Here is a 22,607-nt window from a genome sequence, read left to right on the forward strand (position 1 = left end):
TATAAGAAATTTAATCATAATTTAATTTAAATACTTGGAGGCAAATTTATGTAAATTTGTTTAAGTAGTATGTTTGCCTACAAAGCATTATTGGGGAGACCTTACTGTTCTTATTTCAGGGTCCAGAGCTACAAAAGAAAAAGCCTTTGGAAATTAATACCAGCTAATTAATCCAGCTCATTAGCCCAAAACCTCAATGAATGCTGAGAGTGCTGCTAATGTAATAAGCTTCACAGTTAATGGAGTCAAAGCTAACTTCAAAGAACTGATAGTACCTCATTCATTAACTTAATCAACTCTCTGGACACCTCATAGACAACTTGTCCTGCTAGGAGAGCCATAAAGATGCAAGTGGATGTTCTGTTCTGCTATCCCTTGACTGACTTAAAAGTTAAAATTTGGACAAGCGTAAGTGCACAAATAGTACACATTTACACCTTTAAATAAGGACAGAACGAGGAAGAACAAATGGTACAAAGTAACTTTTGTCAGAACTTAAGTTTAAAATGGTCCAAATACTCCAGTCAATATAAGAATCCAGCATCTACTGGGTTTGATATTATATATTTCATATATGACTGTATGTGGGAGGCCTTCAATCAGTTCATAGAGAATATATATTAAAAATGCATGGAATTCAAGGGTTTTGCACCCAAATAAACATTTTAATTCCATTTTTCCATATTTTTAAATACCTATGTACATTGTATCCCCTATACACACATACACACACAGTTATCACACTGCACCATTACAATATCTTTTTGTTTTCCTTTGAAGATTTTCTAAAACCAAGGTCAATAACTTTAATGAATTATTTAACAACTGCTAATAGATTATTTTTTCACACTACTACTTATTCTTTCTTCACAGTAAAAATTCAGGGATACTTAGATTGTTATTGTCCTTTCATTGAAAAACATGTGAACACCTATTATATATCTTAGTGAAATTAAATGACCAAATTTAATGAGAATGCATTTTAAAATTTTTCTATTACTATTGATTTTTAGTATATATTTTCCATTTCCTGTAATCCCTTGGAGTTTGTCATCTTCTCTTGAGTTCTTGAATATTTCTTATTTCTAAGATTGATTCTTCCTTATAATAGCCACTTTCTGGGAGGGAGGTTTAAGTATTTCTAGTATTAGAATGCCATATGTTGCATGGGCCTCTTTTTATTCTTTTATTTAAGGAATACAAGTTTCATGCATTTCATACATACATATTTAGGAACATAGTGATACTTCCCACCCTATCCTCCTTCCTGCCCATGCACCAAACCTTCTTCCTATACCCTCTCCTATTATCTCTGTTAATTTTAATGAATATCTATTTTCAGTTTACTTGATACTTGTAAGGTTAACCCTACACCAAGTAAAGAATTCAGCAAATAGTATGAAGAGAAGAGCACTGTTCCTCAACCATACAGACAAGAACTGTAAACAATCATCACATCTCAAAATATGCTTTTCACTCAAATATATTACATTTCAGGTAACCTATTAATTACCACAGATCAGGGAAAACATAAGACGTCTGTCTTTTGGGGACTGGCTTATTTCACTAAGTATAATGATTTCCAGTTACATCCATTTTGCAACAAAATACAGGATTTCATATTTTTTTTTACTGCTGAATAGTAACTCCTGGTGTAAATATGCCATAATTTATGGACATCTGGGTTGATGGACATCTTAGCTATTGTGAATTGAGCTGCTATAACCATGGGGGTACAGTTAGAATGGCTGTCATATAGAAATCAACAACAAATGCTGGTGAGGAAGTGTGGAAAAAGGTGCCCTTCCCAGTTGGTGGGAATGTAAACCGGTACAGTCATTATGGAAGACAGTATGGAGATACCTTAGAAATCTGAATATAGATCTGCTATATGATCCAGCCATCCCACTTCTGGGAGTTTCCTCTCTTGAAAAAATGCCTGTTCAAGTCCTTTGCCATTTCGTCACTGGATTGTTTGTTTTGTTGTTGTTGACGTTCCTCAGCTTTTTGTAGAAACTGAATATTAACACTTTATCAGTTGTATAGTTTGCAAATATTTTCTGCTGGTTGCCTATTCACTTTGCTTAGTGTTTCTTTTGCAGTGTAGAAGCTTCTCAGCTTGATGTAATATGATTTGTCCATTTTGGCTTTGATTGACTGTGCTGTTGGCTTTTTTCCAAGAAGTTTTTTGCCTATTGAATGAATTTCAGATTCACCAATGTTATCTAGTAATTTGATGGTATTACATCTTAGATAAAAGTCTTTGATCCATTTTGAGTAGATTTTTGTGTAAGGTGTAAGGTAGGGGTCTTGCTTCATAATTCACCATACAGAGATCCAGTTTTAACAGCACCATTTGTTGAAGAGCCTGTTCTTTCTCCAGGGATTGATTTTCCCTCTTTTGTCAAAAAATAAGTTGGTGGCAGATGCGTGGATTGATTTTGCAAGTTTATATTCTGTTCCATATGTCTACACATCTGTTTTTGTGCCAGTACTAGGATGTTTTGATTATAACTGCCCTGTAGTATGTATTGAGATCTGGTATTGTGAAGCCTCCAGCTTTGTTTATGTTTTCTAAGATTGCTTTAGCTCTCCAGACTCTCTTGTGTTTTCCACATGGATTTTAGCATTGTTTGTTCTAGATCTGAGAGGAATGTCATTGGTATTTTCATAGAGATAGCATTGAATCTGTAAATTGCATTTGGTAGCATGGACATTTTGATGATATTGGTTCATCCAATCCATGAACATGGAAGATTTTTCCATTTTTTTGTATGTGTCTTCTATAATTTTCATCATAGACACCCTTTACAGCCTGGGTTAAATTTATTGCAAGGTATTTGATTTTTTGTAGTATTGTGAATGGGACTGATTTTAGTTCTTTTTTAGCCATGGCATTGTCTGTGTATACAAAGGTTATACATTTTGTGTCAATTTTATATCTGCCACTTCATAAAACTCTTTTATGAGTTCCAATAGTCTCTCAGCAGAGCCTTTTGCATACCCTATATATAGAATCACATTTTCTCCAAATAGGGATAGTTTGACTTCCTGTTTTCCAATTTGACTCCTTTGATTCCTTTTTCTTGCCTAATGGCTCTGGTCAAACTTCCAGGATTATATTGAAAAGCAATGGGGAGAACAGGCATCCTTGTCTGTTTCGTCTTTATGGGAATGCTTCCAACTTATCCCAATTCAGTAAGATGATGGCTGTGGGTTTGTCATATATTGCCTTGATTGTGTTGAGGAACATTCCTTCTTTCCCCATTTTGCCTAAGGTTTTTATCATGAAAGGATGTTGTATTTCATCAAATGCTTTTCCTGCATCTATTGAAATGATCATATGGTTTTGTTCTACAGTTTGTTACTGTGCTATATCATAGTTATTGATTTGCAAATGTTGAACCACCCCTCCATACCAGGGATAAATCACACTTGGTCCAGGTGAATAATCTTTCTGATATTTTGTTGGATTCCATTAACTAATGTTTTGTTAAGGATTTTTGCATCTATGTTCATCAGGGATATTGGTGTGTTGTTCTCTTTCTCTGTTGTATCTGTTTCTGGGTTAGCAATGAAAGTGATTCAGGTTCCATAAAAGGAATTTGGGAGGATTCTCTCCCTTTCAGTTGTTTTGAACAGCCTGAGAAAAGTTGGGCTTAGTATTTGTTTAAATGTCTGGTAGAATTCAGCAAAGGATCCATCTAATCATGGGCCTTTCTTTGTTGAGAAGGTCTTTATTACTGATTCAATCTCCATCTTGGTTCTTGGTCTGTTTAGGTTTTCTCTGTCTTCATGACTGAATTTTGGTAGATTTTATGTGTCCAGGAATCTATCCATTTCTTCTAGGTTTCTCAGTTTGTTGGCATACAACTCTTTGTACTAAGTGATAAAGATTCTTTTCAGTTCTATGGTATCTGTTAGATTTACATTTTTATCTCTGACTTTATTGGTTTGGGTCTTCTTCCTCTTTTTTTAAGTTGGTAAAATTGTTAGGAAAAGAGGTGCAGAATATAGAGGAGGCAGTGTACAAACTTGCAGCCAGACCGAATTTATTCAGAGAAAATAAATTTACAGACGTGGGTGACCCACTGCCAGTGTACACATTTTGGAACATGTGGCAGAAGGCCCTGACCCCCAGTGGTTGGACCTTTTTATATTTCAGGAGGGCTAGCAATGGGGGTGGGGGTAGGGGACAGCAGGCAGAGGTGAATACCTGGAACTGGTCTTTCAGGTGGCCCTGGAGGTGGGGATTGAAGGCAATAGGGTGTGGGACCCAATTGAGATTCAAGGGCAAAGAATAAATTCCATTGTTTATCTATACTTTGAGCAATGAACAAGAATGCTAAGGCTTATGTCTTTGTTCCATCAGCAATGATATAGCAACTTTTTTTTTTTTTTTCAAAAAACCAGCTCTTCTTTTCACTGATCTTTTGTATTATTTTTTTGGTTTCAATTTTTTTTTATTGTCTAATTTCAATTATTTTTCCATCCTAATTCTGGGATTGGTTGGTTACTGTTTTTCTAGGTCTTTGAGATGCTTTGATAGCTCATTTATCTGGTGCCTTTCCAATTTCTTGACATAAGATCCAATTGTTACAAAACTTTCCTCTTAACACTGCTCTTGCTGTATCCCAAAAGTTTTGATATATTGTTTGGTTATCTTCATTTGTTTCCAGAATTTTTTTTTTTATTTCTCTTTTGATTTCTTCTATGACCCACTGCTCATTCAGGAGCATGTTGTTCAGTCTCCATGTGTTTGCGTATGTTCTAGAGATTCTTGAGTTGTTGATCCAGCTTCAATCCATTGTGGTCAGAGAAGCTGCATGGTTATGATTTAGATTTTTTTGAATTTGCTGAGACTTGCTTTATGGCGTAACACATGGTCTATCCTAGAGAAATTTCCATGCACTGATTGGTGGAAGAAGGACATAAGCCTCAGCCGTTCTCCCTCATTGCCCAAAAGAGATAAACTTTGGAATGTATTCCTTGCCCTTGAAAATCAACTGGGTTTCAAACCCTATTGCCTTCATACCCCACCCTGCATTATTTTCCAGGTTCCCAAGGCCTTGCCCAGTTCCTGGAATTCCCCTCCCTGCTACCCCTTACCCCAACTGCAAACCTACCCTCCTTAAAAAAGCCCAGCCCCTGGGGGTTGGGGCCTTCTTCCACATGCTCCATCGTGTACACACAGGCAGTTGGTCACCCACTTCTGCAGATTTATTTTCTCTATTTTGTGACTCTTTTCCTACCATTTTGGTGCCCCATATGAGAAGGCACCAATCTGCAACTCTTTTCCTAACACTCATGAGAAGAATGTGTATTTTGCAACTGAGGGATGAAAAGTTCTGTAGGTGTCAGGTCCATTTGGTCCATAGTATCAATTAGCTCTGTTGTTTATTTTCTTTTTAAGTGATCTGTCCTTTGATGAAAATGGGGTGTTGGTCTGACACTGAAAAATGTCCAAAGATCTCTCCTCGAGCTTGGATAATCTTGTGAGTCAGCCGTGAAGGTTTTCCACTGCATTTTTTATTTGATGTGTTGAATTCTTCATTTCTAAAATTCTATTTGATTTCTCTTTAAAATCTCAGTTTCATGGGAAAAATTTTCAGGCATCTCATGTATGGATTTCTTTAATTTGTGTGTATAATTCTGATTGGCTTTAATTAATCCTATGATTAATCTTTTCAATTATGTTTCAGGCATTTCATTAGTCTGTTCATCTTCACATTCTAATATGGAAGTGTTGTTGTGTTCCTTTGGTGGGGGTCATGTTGTCCTTAATCCTGTTTCTTGAATTTCTGCATTTATTTTTAGGCATTTATGGAGAGAGTTGGGTTTTTTCCTTTGATGGCTTCTGTCTTTGTATTATGCTTCTGTGTCTTAATGAATATTTGGAGTTGTGTGCTGGATGTGGCCAGGAAGCTCTTGTCAGGGCTCCAGGGGAAACCCAAGTTTGGTGTGGTTGGTCACCTCTGGTGGCTTAATCAGACCCTTACTCCTCTCTTCCAAGGTTTCTTAGTGTCTGGGTATTTGTCCTTGGAGGGTGTAGTACTCATCCTTGCTTCTACATGAACTACACAAAGGAAATATGAAGTCCTCATTGTGAGTTCAGATCCTGCCGTGGTGACCCACCCCAGACAATAGGGAGCTCTGAGAATGCGGAGCCCAGAGACCAATCACCCTTTGCCCCCTCTAATGCAGTCTCAGAATCCCCAGTCTCAGCACACAATTCTCCCACAGTCACAGGATGCAGAGGATCCCGTCCACACCGCTAGCCTGTCCGGTCCCCAGAGAAGCAGATGTTCCCAGAGCCTGCTGACTGTAGGTGCTCCGCCTAGGCGGTTTGAGCCCCAGAGCTTGTGAGATGTTGGAAGGCTGGCGGCACCTCACAGTTCTAGGTGGGTGCCCATCCCCCTGTCAATCCTCCCAGCCAGACTCGAAGTAGGTGGGGAACATGGATTTTTCCCTCTGCTAGAATTTCTAGATCACGCGTGTACACAGGGCCTCGGGCTGAAGGTTGCCTTCTCCCTGCTGGTTGCCGCAGAACTGCTGCTGCCAGTGCCATGGAGAAGACGGCATCTCGGCTCAGCCCGCAGCTGTGCATGCGCACAATGGCTTGCGCAGCTTCCGCTTCTGCCCAAGATGGCACCCGCCCTCTCAGCCCCTAGCCAGATGCTGTTGTGGGGGGAAGGGGTGAGAGAAGCCCCCTTTTCCCGTGGTACCCTCTCCCCTTTAGGGCTCTAATGTGGACTCATGCCACAGTCTCCCTCTGGTTATATCACCAGTGGCACGGGTTGCTGCAGTCTGATCTCACTCAAGTCTCCGAAGCCGGTGCTTTCTCTGGCTTCCTGCTCTTGTGCTGTGTCTGGCCAGGTTCATGCACCTTGCACACAGATCCATGGCATTCCCCATATGCCATAGAAGTTCTGTGGTTTTCTACCTAACCCTCCCTGAGATTGTAATCTAATCTAACCTAATCTACTCTTCTTTTTTAAATTTTTTTTATCTTTTTATTATTTACCCCTAGCCTAGCACAGTACAGGATTCCCTATTTGGCCAACTTTAGAAATTCAGGCATCTTTTTTTAAAGAGAAATTTTGTCTGGTTAATGAACTAGTTGATGGGACAGTTGGGAGAAGGAGTTGAACAGTTCAACAATGAGCATATTGAATAAGTTGAATAAGGCAGTTCAACAATAAGCAGAGATTTGTTGAAGAAAGTCAGCTGAGCTTACCAGTTAAAAGATATTCCATATGCTGGGACCTGCAATTGTTGGGGACAGCCAAGAACCAGAAAAATGGTGCAGAAATCCCACGTGAGTGGCAGGAATCATTTACTGAGCTATCACCAATGCCTCCCAGCATCTGCATTACTAAGAAGCTGCAGGGGCCAGCACTGTAGTGTAGAGGGTTAAGCCGCTGCCTGCAGGGCTGGCATCCCATATGGGTACCGGTTTGAGTCCTGGCTGCTCCACTTCCAATCCAGCTCTCTGCTATGGCTTGGGAAAGCAGTACAAGATAGCCCAAGTCCTTGGGCCCCTGCACCTGCATGGGAGACCCAGAAGAAGCTCCTGGCTCCTGGCTTCGGATCAGTTCAGCTCCGGCCATTGTGACCAATTAAGGAGTGAACCAGCAGATGGAAGACTACCACCACCACCACCACCCCCGCCTCTCCTTCTCTCTTTGTGTAACTCTGACTTTCATATAAATAAATTAATCTTTTAGAAAAAAAGAAGTTGCAGTCAGGAGCTGCATCTTGGAATCAAATTTAGGTACTCTTATGTGGGAGGAGGGCTTCTTAGCCATTAAGCTAAATGCCTGGCCTTCATCATCTGCTTTAAATAGGAGAGAAAGTTTCTAGTTCAACCATACCTTTACTTTCCTTCGTGTTCCATAAACATGGATCTGGGAGTAACATCTGGGTTCCTCGTCTCTCTCCACCTCTAAGACTCTCCTGAATTTTACTCATGGGCAGGGAATAAATAACTCACAACTTTGCCTTCTAAAAGAGTAGATTTCATGTTTCCAACATCCAAACATGGTAACTATGTGAGTTGAGGGGTCTGTTACTCTGATTTAGTGATTCCACACTGTAAACATACATCCTGGCATCATATTATACTCCCTAAATATATACACTGATCCTTTGTCAAAAAGGAAATTTAAAAAAAGAAGAAAAAAGTCTTGTCTTCTCCCTCTTTTCTTCACTAGTCTTGAACATTCTAAGCTGGTGGTGGATTCATGCTCTATAAACAATCTTTCTCCAGTCCAAATCAGTATTTTCCTAGAACTGCATTGAATTAAAATGGTAGTAAAATTTCTTTTTAAACCATTCTCCTCTCTAACTTGGAGAAATTTGGTGATAGCAAAAACAAACAAAAAACTAAAAACACCCTATGTTTAAAAAAAAAATCTCTTGAGGTTGGTGCTGTGGCATAGAATGTTAAGCCTCTGCCTGCAGTGCCAGCATCCTATATAGGGACCAATTTGAGTCTTAGCTGCTCCACTTCCCATCCAGCTCCTTGCTATGTGCCTAGGAGGGCAGCAGAAGATGGCCTGAATGCTTGGGCCCCTGAACCCAGGAGGGAGACCCAGAGGAGACTCCTTGCTCCTGGCTTTGGCCTAGACCAGCCCTGAGAGCTGCAGCCATTTGGGGAGGAAACCAGCAATTGGAATATTCTCCCCCTCTCTTTCTTCTTTTTCTCTGTATCTCTGCCTTTCAAATAAAATAAATTAATCTTTAAAAAGACCTTTTTAATTTGAATGGTAAATTGGAGAGCTAGTAATCAAAGATTAAGGCTCAAGTATACATAAAGAAGAGTTATTCTTTCTTGAGTCTAAAATATTTTGGTTTGATATTCTAATTGGCAAATAATAATTGTATGTATTTATGGGATAAAATATGATATCTTTAACTACATACTCATTCTAGAAAGGATCAATCCAGTTAATTAGCACACTCATCACCTTACCAAATTTATCACTCTTTTGTGGTGAGCAGGTTAAAAATCTATTTTTGAAGTTTTTCAAAATAATGTTTTATAATATGCTATTTAATAATTTATAAATAAATGCCATATCAGTGAAAATTGTACTTTTTAATTAATAGAAATTAATGCTTATAATATTGGTACTTCCTAAGAAGCAAGTCTGCCTTTTTTTTTTTTTATCTTTTATTTAATGAATATAAATTTCCAAAGTACGACTCATGGGTTACAATGGCTTTCCCCCCCATACCGTCCCTCCCACCCACAACCCTCCCCTTTCCCACTCCCTCTCCCCTTCCATTCACATCAAGATTCATTTTCGATTATCTTAATATACAGAAGATCAGCTTAGTATACCTTAAGTAAGGATTTCAACAGTTTGTTCCCACACAGAAACATAAAGTGAAAAATAATAGATGATTTTTTTTTAAATGATGATGAAATCAGATCAGACCTATTGTCATGTTTAATCCCAGTGAGAGTCAAGTTGGGAATTGATAATTTCTTTTTTTTTTTTTTTTTTTTTACAGAAGATCAGTTTAGTGTACATTAAGTAAAGATTTCAATCGTTTGCACCCCCATAGAAACACAAAGTGAAATATACTGTTTGAGTACTCGTTATAGCATTAAGCCTCAGTGTACAGCACATTAAGGACAGAGATCCTACATGAGGAGTAAGTGCACAGTGACTCCTGTTGTTGACTTTACAAATTGACACTCCTGTTTATGGCATCAATAATCTCCCTATGCACCAGTCATGAGTTTCCAAGGCTATGGAAGCCCCTTGAGTTCTCCGACTCTTATCTTGTTTAGACAAGGTCATAGTCAAAGTGGAGGTTCTCTCCTCCCTTCAGAGAAAGGCACCTCCCTCTTTGAAGACCTGTTCTTTCCACTGGGATCTCACTCACAGAGATCTTTTTGCCAGAGTGTCTTGGCTTTCCATGCCTGAAATACTCTCATGGGCTTTTCAGCCAGATCCGAGTGCCTTTAGGGCTGATTCTGAGGCCAGAGTGCTATTTAGGACATCCGCCATTCTATGAGTCTGCTGAGTATCTCACTTCCCATGTTGGATGACTCTCCCCTTTATTTATTCTATTGGTTAGTGTTAGCAGGTACTAGACTTGTTTATGTGCTCCCTTTGACTCTTAGTCCTTTCATTATGATCAATTGTGAACTGAAATTGATCACTTGGAATAGTGAGATGGCATTGGCACCTGCCACCTTGATGGGATTGAACTGGAATCCCCTGGTATGTTTCCAACTCTACCAATTGGGGCAAGTCAGCCTGAGCATGCCCCAAATTATACATCTCTTCCCTCTCTTATTCCCACTCTTATGTTTAACAGGGATCACATTTCAGTTAATTTTCAACACTTAAGAATAACTGTGTGATAATTACAGAATTAAACCAGTCATATTAAGTAGAACAGACAAAAAAAATACTAAGAGGGATAATGTATTAAGTTGTCCATTAACAGTCAGGGCTATGCTGATCAAGTCACCATTTCTCATAGTGTCCATTTCACTTCAGGAGGTTTCCTTTTTGGTGTTCAGTCAGTTGTCACCGATCAGGGAGAACATATGGTATTTGTCCCTTTGGGACTGGCTTACTTCACTCAGCATGATGTGTTCCAGATTCCTCCATTTTGTTGCAAATGACTGGATTTCGTTGTTTCTTACTGCGGTATAGTATTCTAAAGAATACATATCCTATAATTTCTTTATCCAGTCTACCATTGATGGGCATTTAGGTTGGTTCCAGGTCTTGGCTATTGTGAATTGTGCTGCAATAAACATTAGGGTGCAGACCGCTTTTTTGTTTGTCAATTTAAACTCCTTTGGGTAAATTCCAAGGAGTGGGATGGCTGGGTCGAATGGTAGGGTTATATTCAGGTTTCTGAGGAATCTCCAGACTGATTTCCATAGTGGCTTGACCAGTTTGCATTCCCACCAACAGTGGGTTAGTGTCCCTTTTTCCCCACATCCTCGCCAGCATCTGTTGTTGGTAGATTTCTGTATGTGAGCCATTCTAACCGGGGTGAGGTGAAACCTCATTGTGCTTTTGATTTGCATTTCCCTGATTGCTAGTGACCTTGAACATTTTTTCATGTGCCTGTTGGCCATTTGGATTTCCTCTTTTGAAAAATGTCTATTGAAGTCCTTGGCCCATCTCTTAAGTGGGTTGTTGGTTTTGTTTTTGTGGAGTTTCTTGATCTCTTTGTAGATTCTGGTTATTAACCCTTTATCTGTTGCATAGTTTGCAAATATTTTTTCCCATTCTGTTGGTTGTCTCTTCACTCTCCTGACTGTTTCTTTTGCAGTACAGAAACTTCTCAATTTGATGCAATCCCAATAGTTGATTTTGGCTTTGACTGTCTGTGCCTCCCGGGTCTTTTCCAGAAATTCTTTGCCTGTGCCAATATCTTGAAGGGTTTCTCCAATATTCTCTAATAACTTAATCGTGTCAGGACGTAGATTTAGGTCTTTAATCCATGTTGAGTGGATTTTTGTGTAAGGTGTAAGGTAGGGGTCTTGCTTCATGCTTCTGCACGTGGAAATCCAGTTTTCCCAGCACCATTTATTGAATAGACTGTCCTTGCTCCAGGAATTAGTTTTAGATCCTCGATCAAATATAAGTTGGCTGTAGATGTTTGGATTGATTTCTGGTGTTTCAATTCTGTTCCATTGGTCTATCCATCTGTTTCTGTACCAGTACCATGCTGTTTTGATTACAACTGCCCTGTAGTATGTCCGGAAGTCTGGTATTGTGATGCCTCCGGCTTTGTTTTTGTTGTACAAGATTGCTTTAGCTATTCGAGGTCTCTTGTGCCTCCATATGAATTTCAGCATCATTTTTTCTAGATCTGCGAAGAATGTCTTGGGTATCTTGATTGGGATTGCATTGAATCTATAAATTGCTTTTGGGAGAATGGACATTTTGATGATGTTGATTCTTCCAATCCATGAGCATGGAAGATTTTTCCATTTTTTGGTATCCTCTTCTATTTCTTTCTTTAAGGTTTTGTAATTTTCATCATAGAGATCTTTAACGTCCTTGGTTAAGTTTATTCCAAGGTATTTGATTGTTTTTGTAGCTATTGTGAATGGGGTTGATCTTAGCAGTTCTTTCTCAGTCATGGCATTACTTGTGTATACAAAGGCTGTTGATTTTTGTGCATTGATTTTATATTCTGCCACTTTGCCAAACTCCTCTATGAGTTCCAATAGTCTCTTAGTAGAGTTCTTTGGATCCTCTAAGTACAGAATCATATCGTCTGCAAAGAGGGATAGTTTGACTTCTTCCTTCTTGATTTGTATTCCTTTGATTTCTTTTTCTTGTCTGATGGCTCTGGCTAAAACTTCCAGAACTATGTTAAATAGCAGTGGTGAGAGTGGGCATCCCTGCCTGGTGCCAGATTTCAGTGGAAATGCTTCCAACTTTTCCCCATTCAATAGGATGCTGGCTGTGGGTTTTTTATAAATTGCTTTGATTATATTGAGGAATGTTCCTTCTATACCCAATTTGCTTAGAGTTTTCATCATGAAAGGGTGTTGAATTTTATCAAATGCTTTCTCTGCATCAATTGAGATAATCATATGGTTTTTCTTCTGCAGTCTGTTAATGTGGTGAATCACATTGATTGATTTGCGAATGTTGAACCATCCCTGCATACCAGGGATGAATCCCACTTGGTCTGGGTGGATGATTTTCCTGATGTGTTGTTGTATTCTATTGGCCAGAATTTTATTGAGGATTTTTGCATCTATGTTCATCAGGGATATTGGTCTGTAATTTTCTTTCAGTGCTGCATCTTTCTCTGGCTTAGGGATTAAGGTGATGCTGGCTTCATAGAAAGAATTTGGGAGGATTCCCTCTTCTTCGATTGTTCTGAATAGTTTGAGAAGAAATGGGATTAGTTCTTCTTTAAATGTCTGGTAGAATTCAGCAGTGAATCCATCTGGTCCTGGGCTTTTCTTTGTTGGGAGGGCCTTTATTACTGTTTCAATTTCTGTTTCAGTTATGCAAGTCTGCCTTTAAAGAGAGAATGTTTCTTTGTAAAATGAGATTAAATATTTAAGTCCTAAAACTTTATTTAGATTCCTTACGTACCTTGTACCATTCTTTATGCTATAAATATCTTCAGATATTCAAAATTCAAAAGGCAAAATCAATGGAAGGTGATTGTTAATTTCATCTTCTCACTTGAAAACAGATGAAAGACGAGTTTGTGGAAACTGTCAATTTTGCGGCTCAGTGCAGTGGCTCAGGATTTTTGGCATAAGGACAGGTGGCATAAAATTATTTAATAAAATAATGGCATAATGATATCTTATAGAGAAGGCATACAATTATTTAATACAAATATCACATAATTACATCTTCTATCTTATATTCTACCTGCAAAGAATTCTTGTGTTTTTTTTTTTTTTTAAGATTTATTTATTTATTTGAAAGTCAGAGTTACAGAGAGGAGAGGCAGAGACAGAGAGAAAGAGAGGTCTTCCATCTGCTGGTTCACTCCCCAATTGGCCGCAATGGCAGGAGCTGTATCGATCCGAAGCCAGGAGCCAGGAGCTTCCTTCCTGGTCTCCCACGCGGGTACAGGGGCCCAAGCACTTGGGCCATCCTCTACTGCTTTCTCAGGCCACAGCAGAGAGCTGGACAGGAAAAGGAGCAACCAGGACTAGAACCGGTGCCCATAAGGGATGCTGGTGCTTCAGGCCAGGGTGCTAACCGCACCAGGTTTTTGTTTCTTTGTTTTTGTGGAAGGTTTTGTTGGTTTGGTTTTCTGGTCATTAAAATAGTGAACTGTTTTTTGTCTAGAGTCTTTAAAAAATTATTTATTTTATTCAAAGGCAGTGTGACAGAGATCTCCCACCTGGTGAGTAATTGAATTCACTCTCCAAATGTCTGCTATGCCAAAGCTGTGCTAGGCCACAGTGAGGAACCAGGAACTCAGTGCAGGTGACAGGTAGGCAAGTACTTGAATCATCACCTGCTGCCTCCCAAGGTGCACATTAGCAGGAAGGTCGATTTGGGAGCTAAGCCAGGACTTGAACTGAGGCATTGCAATATGGAATTTGGCCATCCCAGTGGTATCTTAACTGCTGCACCAAAGGTCTGCACCCATTCTCTTTACAATTTCTTCCGGCCAAACTTGGTTCAAATATTAGCCAATCACAGTATTTGAACTCTGTAAGTATAGTAAGTTGTTTTGGTGATAAGCAACGAAGTCCAAATAATTGAGATCTTTTCATGTGTTTCTGGGAGTGATCCCAGAGACCACATAACACAATCCATCTCTGGCAGTAGAAGATACTATATTGGTTTTACTGTATGAATAAAACTACGTGAAAACGTGTAGTTTAACAAAGCAGCCAGGTATGTGAATCTGGGGCAGTACAAGGTGGATAGATAGAATGTCAATGTGATCTAACACCCTATTGTCTTTATATATATATATATATATATATATATATATTTGACAGGCAGAGTGGACAGTGAGAGAGAGAGACAGAGAGAAAGGTCTTCCTTTGCCGTTGGTTCACCCTCCAATGGCCGCCGTGGCCGGTGCACCGCGCTGATCTGAAGGCAGGAACCAGGTGCTTCTCCTGGTCTCCCTTGGGGTGCAGGGCCAAAGCACTTGGGCCATCCTCCACTGCCTTCCCGGGCCACAGCAGAGAGCTGGCCTAGAAGAGGGGCAACCGGGACAGAATCTGGCACCCCGACTGGGACTAGAACCCGGTGTGCCGGCGCCGCAGGCGGAGGATTAGCCAAGTGAGCCAAGGTGCCGGCCACACCCTGGTGTCTTTAGACACCACCCCCACATTCTTCCCCAGGCGTGGAAGCCCAGAAGCCACTTGAAAAACCCTGTCTGGAGGTATTCACCTCTGCCTGCTGTCCCCTACTGCCATCCCCACCCCTAGCCCTCCTAAGATGTAAAAAGGCCCAGCCTGCTGGGGTCTGGGCCCTCTGCCACATGTTAGACTTTGCACACTGGCAACTAGTCACCCATCTCTGCAGATTTATTTTCTCTGAATAAATATAGCCTGGGGATAAATTTGTACCCTGCCTCTTCTGTATTCTGTGCCTCTTCTCCTTACAAGCAGGGTTTGGCTAAGAGTGTCTCCTCATCTGAGGAGTTTTTGCTCCTGGGTTCATGGGCTTGTGATGAGTTCCTGTGGATAGAAATGGAGAATGGCAGTTGAAGATAATTCAGTTACTCTGCATGACCTTCTATCCACTGACAGAATAACCTGACATGTTGCCATGGTGGCTAGCCAGACTAGGTTCCAGGGATGCTAACATGTCACCGTCACCGTGTCCTCTTGGCTAACAGAAGTCATAAGGGCAGCCTGTATTCAAGGCTGGGTAAGTAGAATCCACCTATTGAAGACAGGAACTGGAATAATAATTGCCCTGGTGCATTCTGTCGTGCAGAGAACCTGTAAGAGTTGGGAGCCAAGATAGTCAGTGTTTGATTATGCATGGGTAGCTGTTTGGCAGTCAGAATATGAAGATAAAGAACTAGGATTATCATGCAGGTTTACTTGAGGGAAATCTGTCAACATTCACATTCCCTTTTCAGTTATTTAAAGTCACTGTTGCCTTGTCTTTTCCCTCAGATTAGGCTCTTGCAATACAAAAAGTATTTAAGTTTTCCTTTTATCCAACTAAAATGAGTTGAAGTTTTATCAGCTTTAGTCAAAATTCCTAGAAAAAATAACACCAGCTAAAGTTGCTTCCATGGACTTTTCTCCTGTTCATTCTTGTCACATACTAATGTAATAAATAGAATGAAGTCAAAGTCACATATTCATTTAGGCTCTTGCCCTTCTTTTTTAATCAATTTCACTTCCAATAAACCAAATGTCCACCTTCATTAAGCAATTCAACTGTATTGAATTCTTCATCTGGATTTATATGATGGTACTTTTAAAGGGTCTGAGTAGTCAGCCACTACCCTTTAATTCTGGAAATTAGACACCAAATGCCATTTAGGAAATTGAAAATCAAGTTTTTATGACTTCAATTGAAAGAACTCATACTGAAATGTGAACAATGTTCATGAAAAGTTAATAAATAAGACTAATGATAGTTCAAGATAATTTTAGAATGATCAGTCTCTTAAACTACTTAAGACTAATGCTAATACCTTTGGGAATAGAGGGTTAACAATATTGTAATTTCATGCTCATAACAACACTGAACTTCAAAAGCCTTTCATGATCACATATATCAAGAGTCCATTTCATATTGCTGTCACATTTAGTATATAGACATATTCATTTCTCATTTTAGATATAAATTTTATAGATATAAAAATATAGGAAGTGAATTGCTTTTCAGTTTTTAAAGCTCCCCACATACCTCTGTAATTTTGTCCTTCCTTTGAAGATTTAAAAAATTCTCTTTCCTTGACTTCTCTTTGAGTCTCTAACACTGCTAGCTCCTGTGCTTGAGAGGAATATTTTGTCTTGTACTTCTTTTGGGGTGTTGGAAGAAAATCATAATCTGGAAAAAGGAAAAATGACATTTTTAGAATATGCACTGAGGTTTCTAAACTTCTTAGTGCACCAAGTAGGATTGCAAATTGCGGTTATTGAGCTACCTTGTGACCCACTCATGTCTTTGCATCCCTCTGAGTAGACAAAAGGCAAGGCACATTTTCAGGACAGACACAGTGAGGGATGATTAGAAGTGTAATGTGAATTTGTCCTTTCAGTACCTTCATTCTTTCTTGAGAATCAAGGAACATGTCTAAGGTTATCTGAAATTTATAAAGGTAAATGAGGTGTCACTATTGTCCCTAATTCCAAAGGAGTCACAGGAAACTCAAGAGGATTCGAGTGATTTGTAATTAGTCATAATAATGTTTCTGCTCCTTTGTAACCTGCCTCAGACTTAGTTATAAAATACGCTTCTGTAAAGGACAAATTTAAAGTGATTAAGGTTACAGTGTGCATATCCTTCCGTGAAGCAAGTGGCAGAATTTCAGTATGGTATAATATATCCCCCACTGTCTTACCTTTATTCTATGTGAAACACCCGTTTTCTGTAAATAAAGTGCAGCTGCTGGTGCAGACAATGAGTAGTCAAGCATACTAATAAGAACGTCCTTAAATGGTGTTGTGCTCCAGAGTGGAGTCCATCAGAGAGCTGCTGGAACACTTGGGACCATTTGGGAAAGCTCTGAGAACACATTTACAAAAATACCAAACCCGCATTAAGTGGAACTTAAGGATACTTTGTTTTGACTACTGGAAAAGAAACAATGATACACTCAGGGACCCAGGTGGTTAATGTACTGTACATTATTACTATAAAGTACAAGACCTCAGTCTCTTAGCTGCTCAGAAACCACAAATTCAATTGATTACATAGTACCCTAAAGAATAGATTTTAAGAGTAAATGAACAAACATATCAGATATCCTTTCAAAGCTTGCCAATTTATTTGCTTTTGAATTCTTGCCTTTGGTTGCTTGTGCAGGAGGGAACTTTATGAAGGTTGCCAACGTGGAAGAGATTCTATGCCTGTGTCAAATCTCTCAGCAAAAACAATAAATAAGCTTGTCCAACTCTTAGAGCAAAACAAATGCTCTGAGTTCAGAAATGTTGTTCTATTTAAACCTAAAGTTCTGTGGTTAATGCAGCTTCCGTGACATTTGAGTCAAATTAATTTGCAGACAATTACCATGATTTCCTAGCAATGAAATTGTTCTCTCCCACTATAGTTTAAATTTAAGGGCTTTCAGTACATATTAGGAATCAGTGATATTCACATTTGAGCTATTGCGGATTAACCTGGCTGTGCAGAAGAGTCTGTAAGTCCCCGACGCCTTTACCTGCTCACTGCTTAAATACACTTATGGATCAAAGCATCCGCTATTGCAATGGCTGGAGAAACATGGAGGAAGCATACATGGTGACATAAGACACTGGGCAGCACCACAACTCCTACATAAAGTGGCTTTTGACACCATGGAGTAATTTGGCTATTGTGGAAAAGATAAGTTACTCCTTTAAATGATTTGTGGAACAAATGTTGTGTACCCAGTACGTGTTACTGTCATTTGGAAATCATTTGTTAAAATTCTTAGGATGTTTTCAAGGTATGCTACTCCACCTATTAACAACAAAAACTAAAAGTGAACTACATTACTCTTTGGAAGATCCTCTCCAAAATTTCATCTTGATGAAATGTCATAGTGAAGTGTTGGCTCCATTTCTCTGCTTTTTCAGGGTTGTGTGACCTGTGACACCAATCACACATATCTCTACCTATCTGACACACTGTAAAATATCTTGAAATTCCCTAAAATAGAACTTGCTGACAAACATTTCATGTCTGGATATGTACTGATATATATAGAGAGGTCTAAATTAATAAGACGTGTTTTTTGAAAATCTATAGATTTGGGGTGAGGTAGATTAGACCTAACTTTACATTTAGTAACTAGTAAGTTGGCCCTGTTGCCTTACACTTTCTTCTTGCTCTCAATGTCATCATAGAAATCAATGCCTAATGTCAAAAACATCAATCTAACTTTGATTTAGTATGTGCTTTTTTCAAACCTTTAAGAATAATTCATTCAAGATTTATGATGTTTCTCATCTTGTTTTACAAGAAATTCTTTTTCTTAAAAGAGTTGCTGAAAATAATGTTTGCCTTCCATTAGAAGTCAATGTGTGTCATCAAACAAAGCAAAGCAATATTGGTTTAATTTTCAAATTCATTGTAGGAAACAATGACTTAGCAAAAGTGAACTTGGCATTTATCCATCCCATTGCTAGTCACTTAAAAGAAACTGTAGTCGGGAGTGGGTGTTTGGCCTAGTTATTTAGATTCTGGTTGAGATGCCTGTATCTCATATAATAGGACCTGGATTTGAATCCTGGCTTAGGTTCCTGTTTCCAGCTTTCTGCTAATGTGGTGATGGACTAAGTAATTGACTCCTGCTACCCATATGGGAGATCTGGATTGAATTCCTGGCTCCTGGCTTCAGTCCCACCAGGCCAACCTCTGGCTATTGTGGGCAGTTAGGGAAACAGAAGATGGGAACTCTCTCTCTCCTCAAATAGTTAAACATTAAAAACAGTTTTAAATTAAAAAAAAATCATCCAACCATGATCAAGTATTTTTAAAAATATTTTACTGTGATTCTCAATTACAAAAAATCCACAGTGTGACCCAATACACACACTGATGCATGCACATAAATTTAAAAAGTGCAACTTACCATATACTCTACTACTTTATATTCTAGTTATTTTTAAATGCTTATCTTGATGCACTAAATTGATTTCATAACCTACTAATGAGTTTTGATCTTACATAGAAAACAGTGCTTTAATCTAGATCTTAAAAAATGTAAGGCAATTTTTATTTGTGTCGAAATTCTATTCATTGCATTAATGAGAATACTGGAATGAAAACCATCATGCTAGCCTGAAGAACATTTGAGGGACTTACATTATGTAGAGGGATGACTTCTGAAAACAAGTTTGCTAAATGAGACTTAAAGCTAGTTGACTTCCTACAGATTAATTAGGCCATAAAACCTCTGGTACTTAACTTCTCTACCAAATTATTAAACAGCAGAGCTAAATTCCTGTAATTTAACAGAAAGTCAGACATAATCCAGTTAGGAGGCAGTGAATCAGTTATTTTCACAAAAAGATTCTATAAAGAATTGCCAACTGGATATAGTGTTATTAGCTGTTAAGGCAAAGGCTAAAATAGTGCCACAGTATCACAAAAACTGCAGCTGCAGGAAGTGGCTATGAACCCGACCACATCTGAGACTGAGGAAACAAAAGAAGGTATTGGAATCCTGAAAATATAGATGCCAGGAAAAGAGCGTGGGGGAAATTAAACCTCCCCCTTCTCTGATGTCAGTCCTGGTGCCTCAGAGAGGAGTCTGGTGAGATCAGATGTTGGCGAAGCTGCAGGTGCCCAGAGACGACCAAGAGATACCATCTGCTGTGCAAGGCAGGAACTGATACAGCCAAAGTAGAGTGGTGGTTGGGAGCAACAATAAACAGAGGAAGCCTATACTGGGAGTAATTCCCTCTCTCCTCTACATCTTGCTCTCACTCTCCACTGGCAAAGTCCTACAAGATGTAGAAACCAAAAATGCAATTTGGAAAGCCCCAGCCCCAGGATCCTAAAACCCAACAAATGGAATTGGAACTGGGGCGGGAGTTTAAAAGCTACCCCAGCCTCCAACTTTACAGTGCAGCGAAGCAGGTGTGCCTTCACATCTGCCAGTGTGACAGCAAGAATTCAGAAATCACCTTTCTTCTTCTACGTTTGGGATACATTTTCCTTGATCAGAAATTTGTGGTTTAATAAAACCCTGCCCAGAGAATCAAAATTCATATAACATTATCTACTTTTCCATAGATGACCATCCAGGTCTATTATAATAACATTAGATACATATTTGACTTGTTAACATAGAAACAAATAGTAACATATTAATGAATATTAATGAACACAAAGATGTTCCTTCCCCCATGATTCTAGAGTTATTTGGACCAATATTTGCAAGCCAAATAATCTATGGGATTTAATAATTAAACAAAAGTTATAAATTCCAACAATAAAGATTTGAATTGTATGAAATGAAAAATGAGAAATGAATCATGCAATTGTATACAAAATACATATTTTTATATATATATATATTTACATGTGATAGTATACTCTCTCTTGCATCTTAACTTTTTTCTACATAATAATATATCATGCCATATTACAATAGGTATCTCTTCCCTGTCTTGTAACGTCTGCATTCAAGCGTGTAGATGTACATAATATATTTTAAAATCCTATATTGATGAACATTTATTTTGTCAATATGGAAATGTCTTGCAAGACAGAAGATAGAAATGTTGAAAGATCTTGGAAAATGAAATCAAAAGATGTTTACTCTGTGCAAAAAGTATGTATATTTAGAGAGAGATATATGCTGTACAAAATGAGTTAAATAGTAATAAAAATGTTCATCATTAGTTTATTAGAGGTTGCATTGTAGTCAATGACTTGAAACAGCACATACAGAACAAAAATAAACTCTGGGGAGTTTGTCTTTTCTTTCCAAAGCATTTTAGTAACCAGACAATTCATCTTTCTGTTTCCCATATGCAGATGCCTCACCACGTGAAGCCCTTGCCATATTACAGCTATGACCAGCCCGTGATCGGGTACTGCCAGGCTCACCAGCCACTCCACGTCAACAAGGGCTATGAGACAGTATCTCCCGAGCAGGACGAAAGCCCCAGCCTGGAGCTAGGTCGAGACCACAGCTTTATTGCCACCATCACCAGGTCGGCAGCACCGGCAATTTATCTGGAGAGAATAACAAACTAACGCTGAAACCTGCTCTTCTTCATTGGGGAAGTTGCCTGGGGGAAGGGCGGGCTTTCATCTTAAAGGAGAGTGGGTGTCGCACATGCTCAGTCCAGCAAGCTCATCATTCCTGACAAAACGTTTGTGGCAGAGAGAAAAGCAGAAACCCTTCAAGACGGCAGCAAATGCGCTAGCAGCATGACCGGGAGAACTACAGAACATTCTTTGCATTAAAATATGAGACTGAAATGCTCTCGGATGTAAATAGTAAAAGAGTGTCAAGTTCTTATAAAAATAGATTTCACCCTAGCCATCAATAGATTTGTTTGTATATTTGGTTTTTCTACACTGCATGGTTCCAGGGCTGGAGAACCACACGGGGCAAATCAACGGGGTGGAGGGTGGGAAGTGGGGGAGACAGTACAGTTTTTCTTGTTAGGTGTGTGCAACTCACAGACTTTATTTCAATCTCTTGTTTTATTTTTCCTTTAAAATGCTGTCTGTTCTTTTTTGGTTTCTTTTTATTTTTATTTTCCTGGTCGAGTGATTCTGTCTCCAATTCTAAACATGGGCAATTAATGTGTACGTTTTTCCAAAAGCAAATTTGCTATACTACAGACCACAAAAGGAAAGAGTTGACTGCTAACTTTTATAGAACTACTGAAATGAAAATGAAAACTCAGTAAGTCTGTGTGAATGCTTTTTGAAGACACATGTTGTACACAATATAAAGAGTCCAGGTGTTTTTGTTTTTCCCCCATTGGCAGCCCTCACTGTGTAGAATTCTGAAAGACACACCTGTGAAGATCTCCAATCGAGAAAGACCAACAGAATTATTCCCAAGTGGACTAGAAGTCTATGGAACAGTGGCCATGTGGTCAATGAACGAAACTGCCAAGCTGACAAATTTCTAAGCATAAGATAATGTGTAACATTGCTTTTTAAATTAATTATCAATTAGCTTTTGTGTAGTTTTTATCAATAAAAGAAAAAAATTGGTGACAATAAATATATTATTTTGTGGTTGGTATACCACAGCCCACCTAATGTTGAGTGCTTTATCTCTATAGTGTAGAATGCTTCTAAAATGTATCAAGGCAATTCAGTAAGATTCAGTTGGAATCTATCAAGTGCCTTTTGTGTATTCTACAGTAAGATAGGGAAATCCCAGAGATGTAGAAAAGAAGTATGAGATGTGGCTTATGACCAATACAGTTCATAATTATTTTAGAGAATTATATAACAATTTAAGAAAATTTA

At 38.8% G+C, this 22,607-nt stretch overlaps 1 protein-coding gene across 2 annotated transcripts in view; it reads left to right on the forward strand.

The window, feature by feature from the left end:
• The window catches only part of LRRTM4 (leucine rich repeat transmembrane neuronal 4), an 809,020-nt gene extending 786,626 nt beyond the window's left edge, over window positions 1-22,394 (forward strand). For both annotated transcript variants that reach the window (XM_008254189.4, XM_008254190.4), the window contains one exon: window positions 21,147-22,394. In XM_008254189.4, the coding sequence (XP_008252411.1) occupies window positions 21,147-21,368 (222 nt within the window). In that variant the 3' untranslated portion in view covers window positions 21,369-22,394. The remainder of the gene's footprint in view (window positions 1-21,146) is intronic.
• The last annotated feature ends 213 nt before the right edge of the window (window positions 22,395-22,607 follow it).

The sequence above is a fragment of the Oryctolagus cuniculus genome, chromosome 2 (assembly GCF_964237555.1).
Source record: "Oryctolagus cuniculus chromosome 2, mOryCun1.1, whole genome shotgun sequence".
Taxonomy (NCBI): domain Eukaryota; kingdom Metazoa; phylum Chordata; class Mammalia; order Lagomorpha; family Leporidae; genus Oryctolagus; species Oryctolagus cuniculus.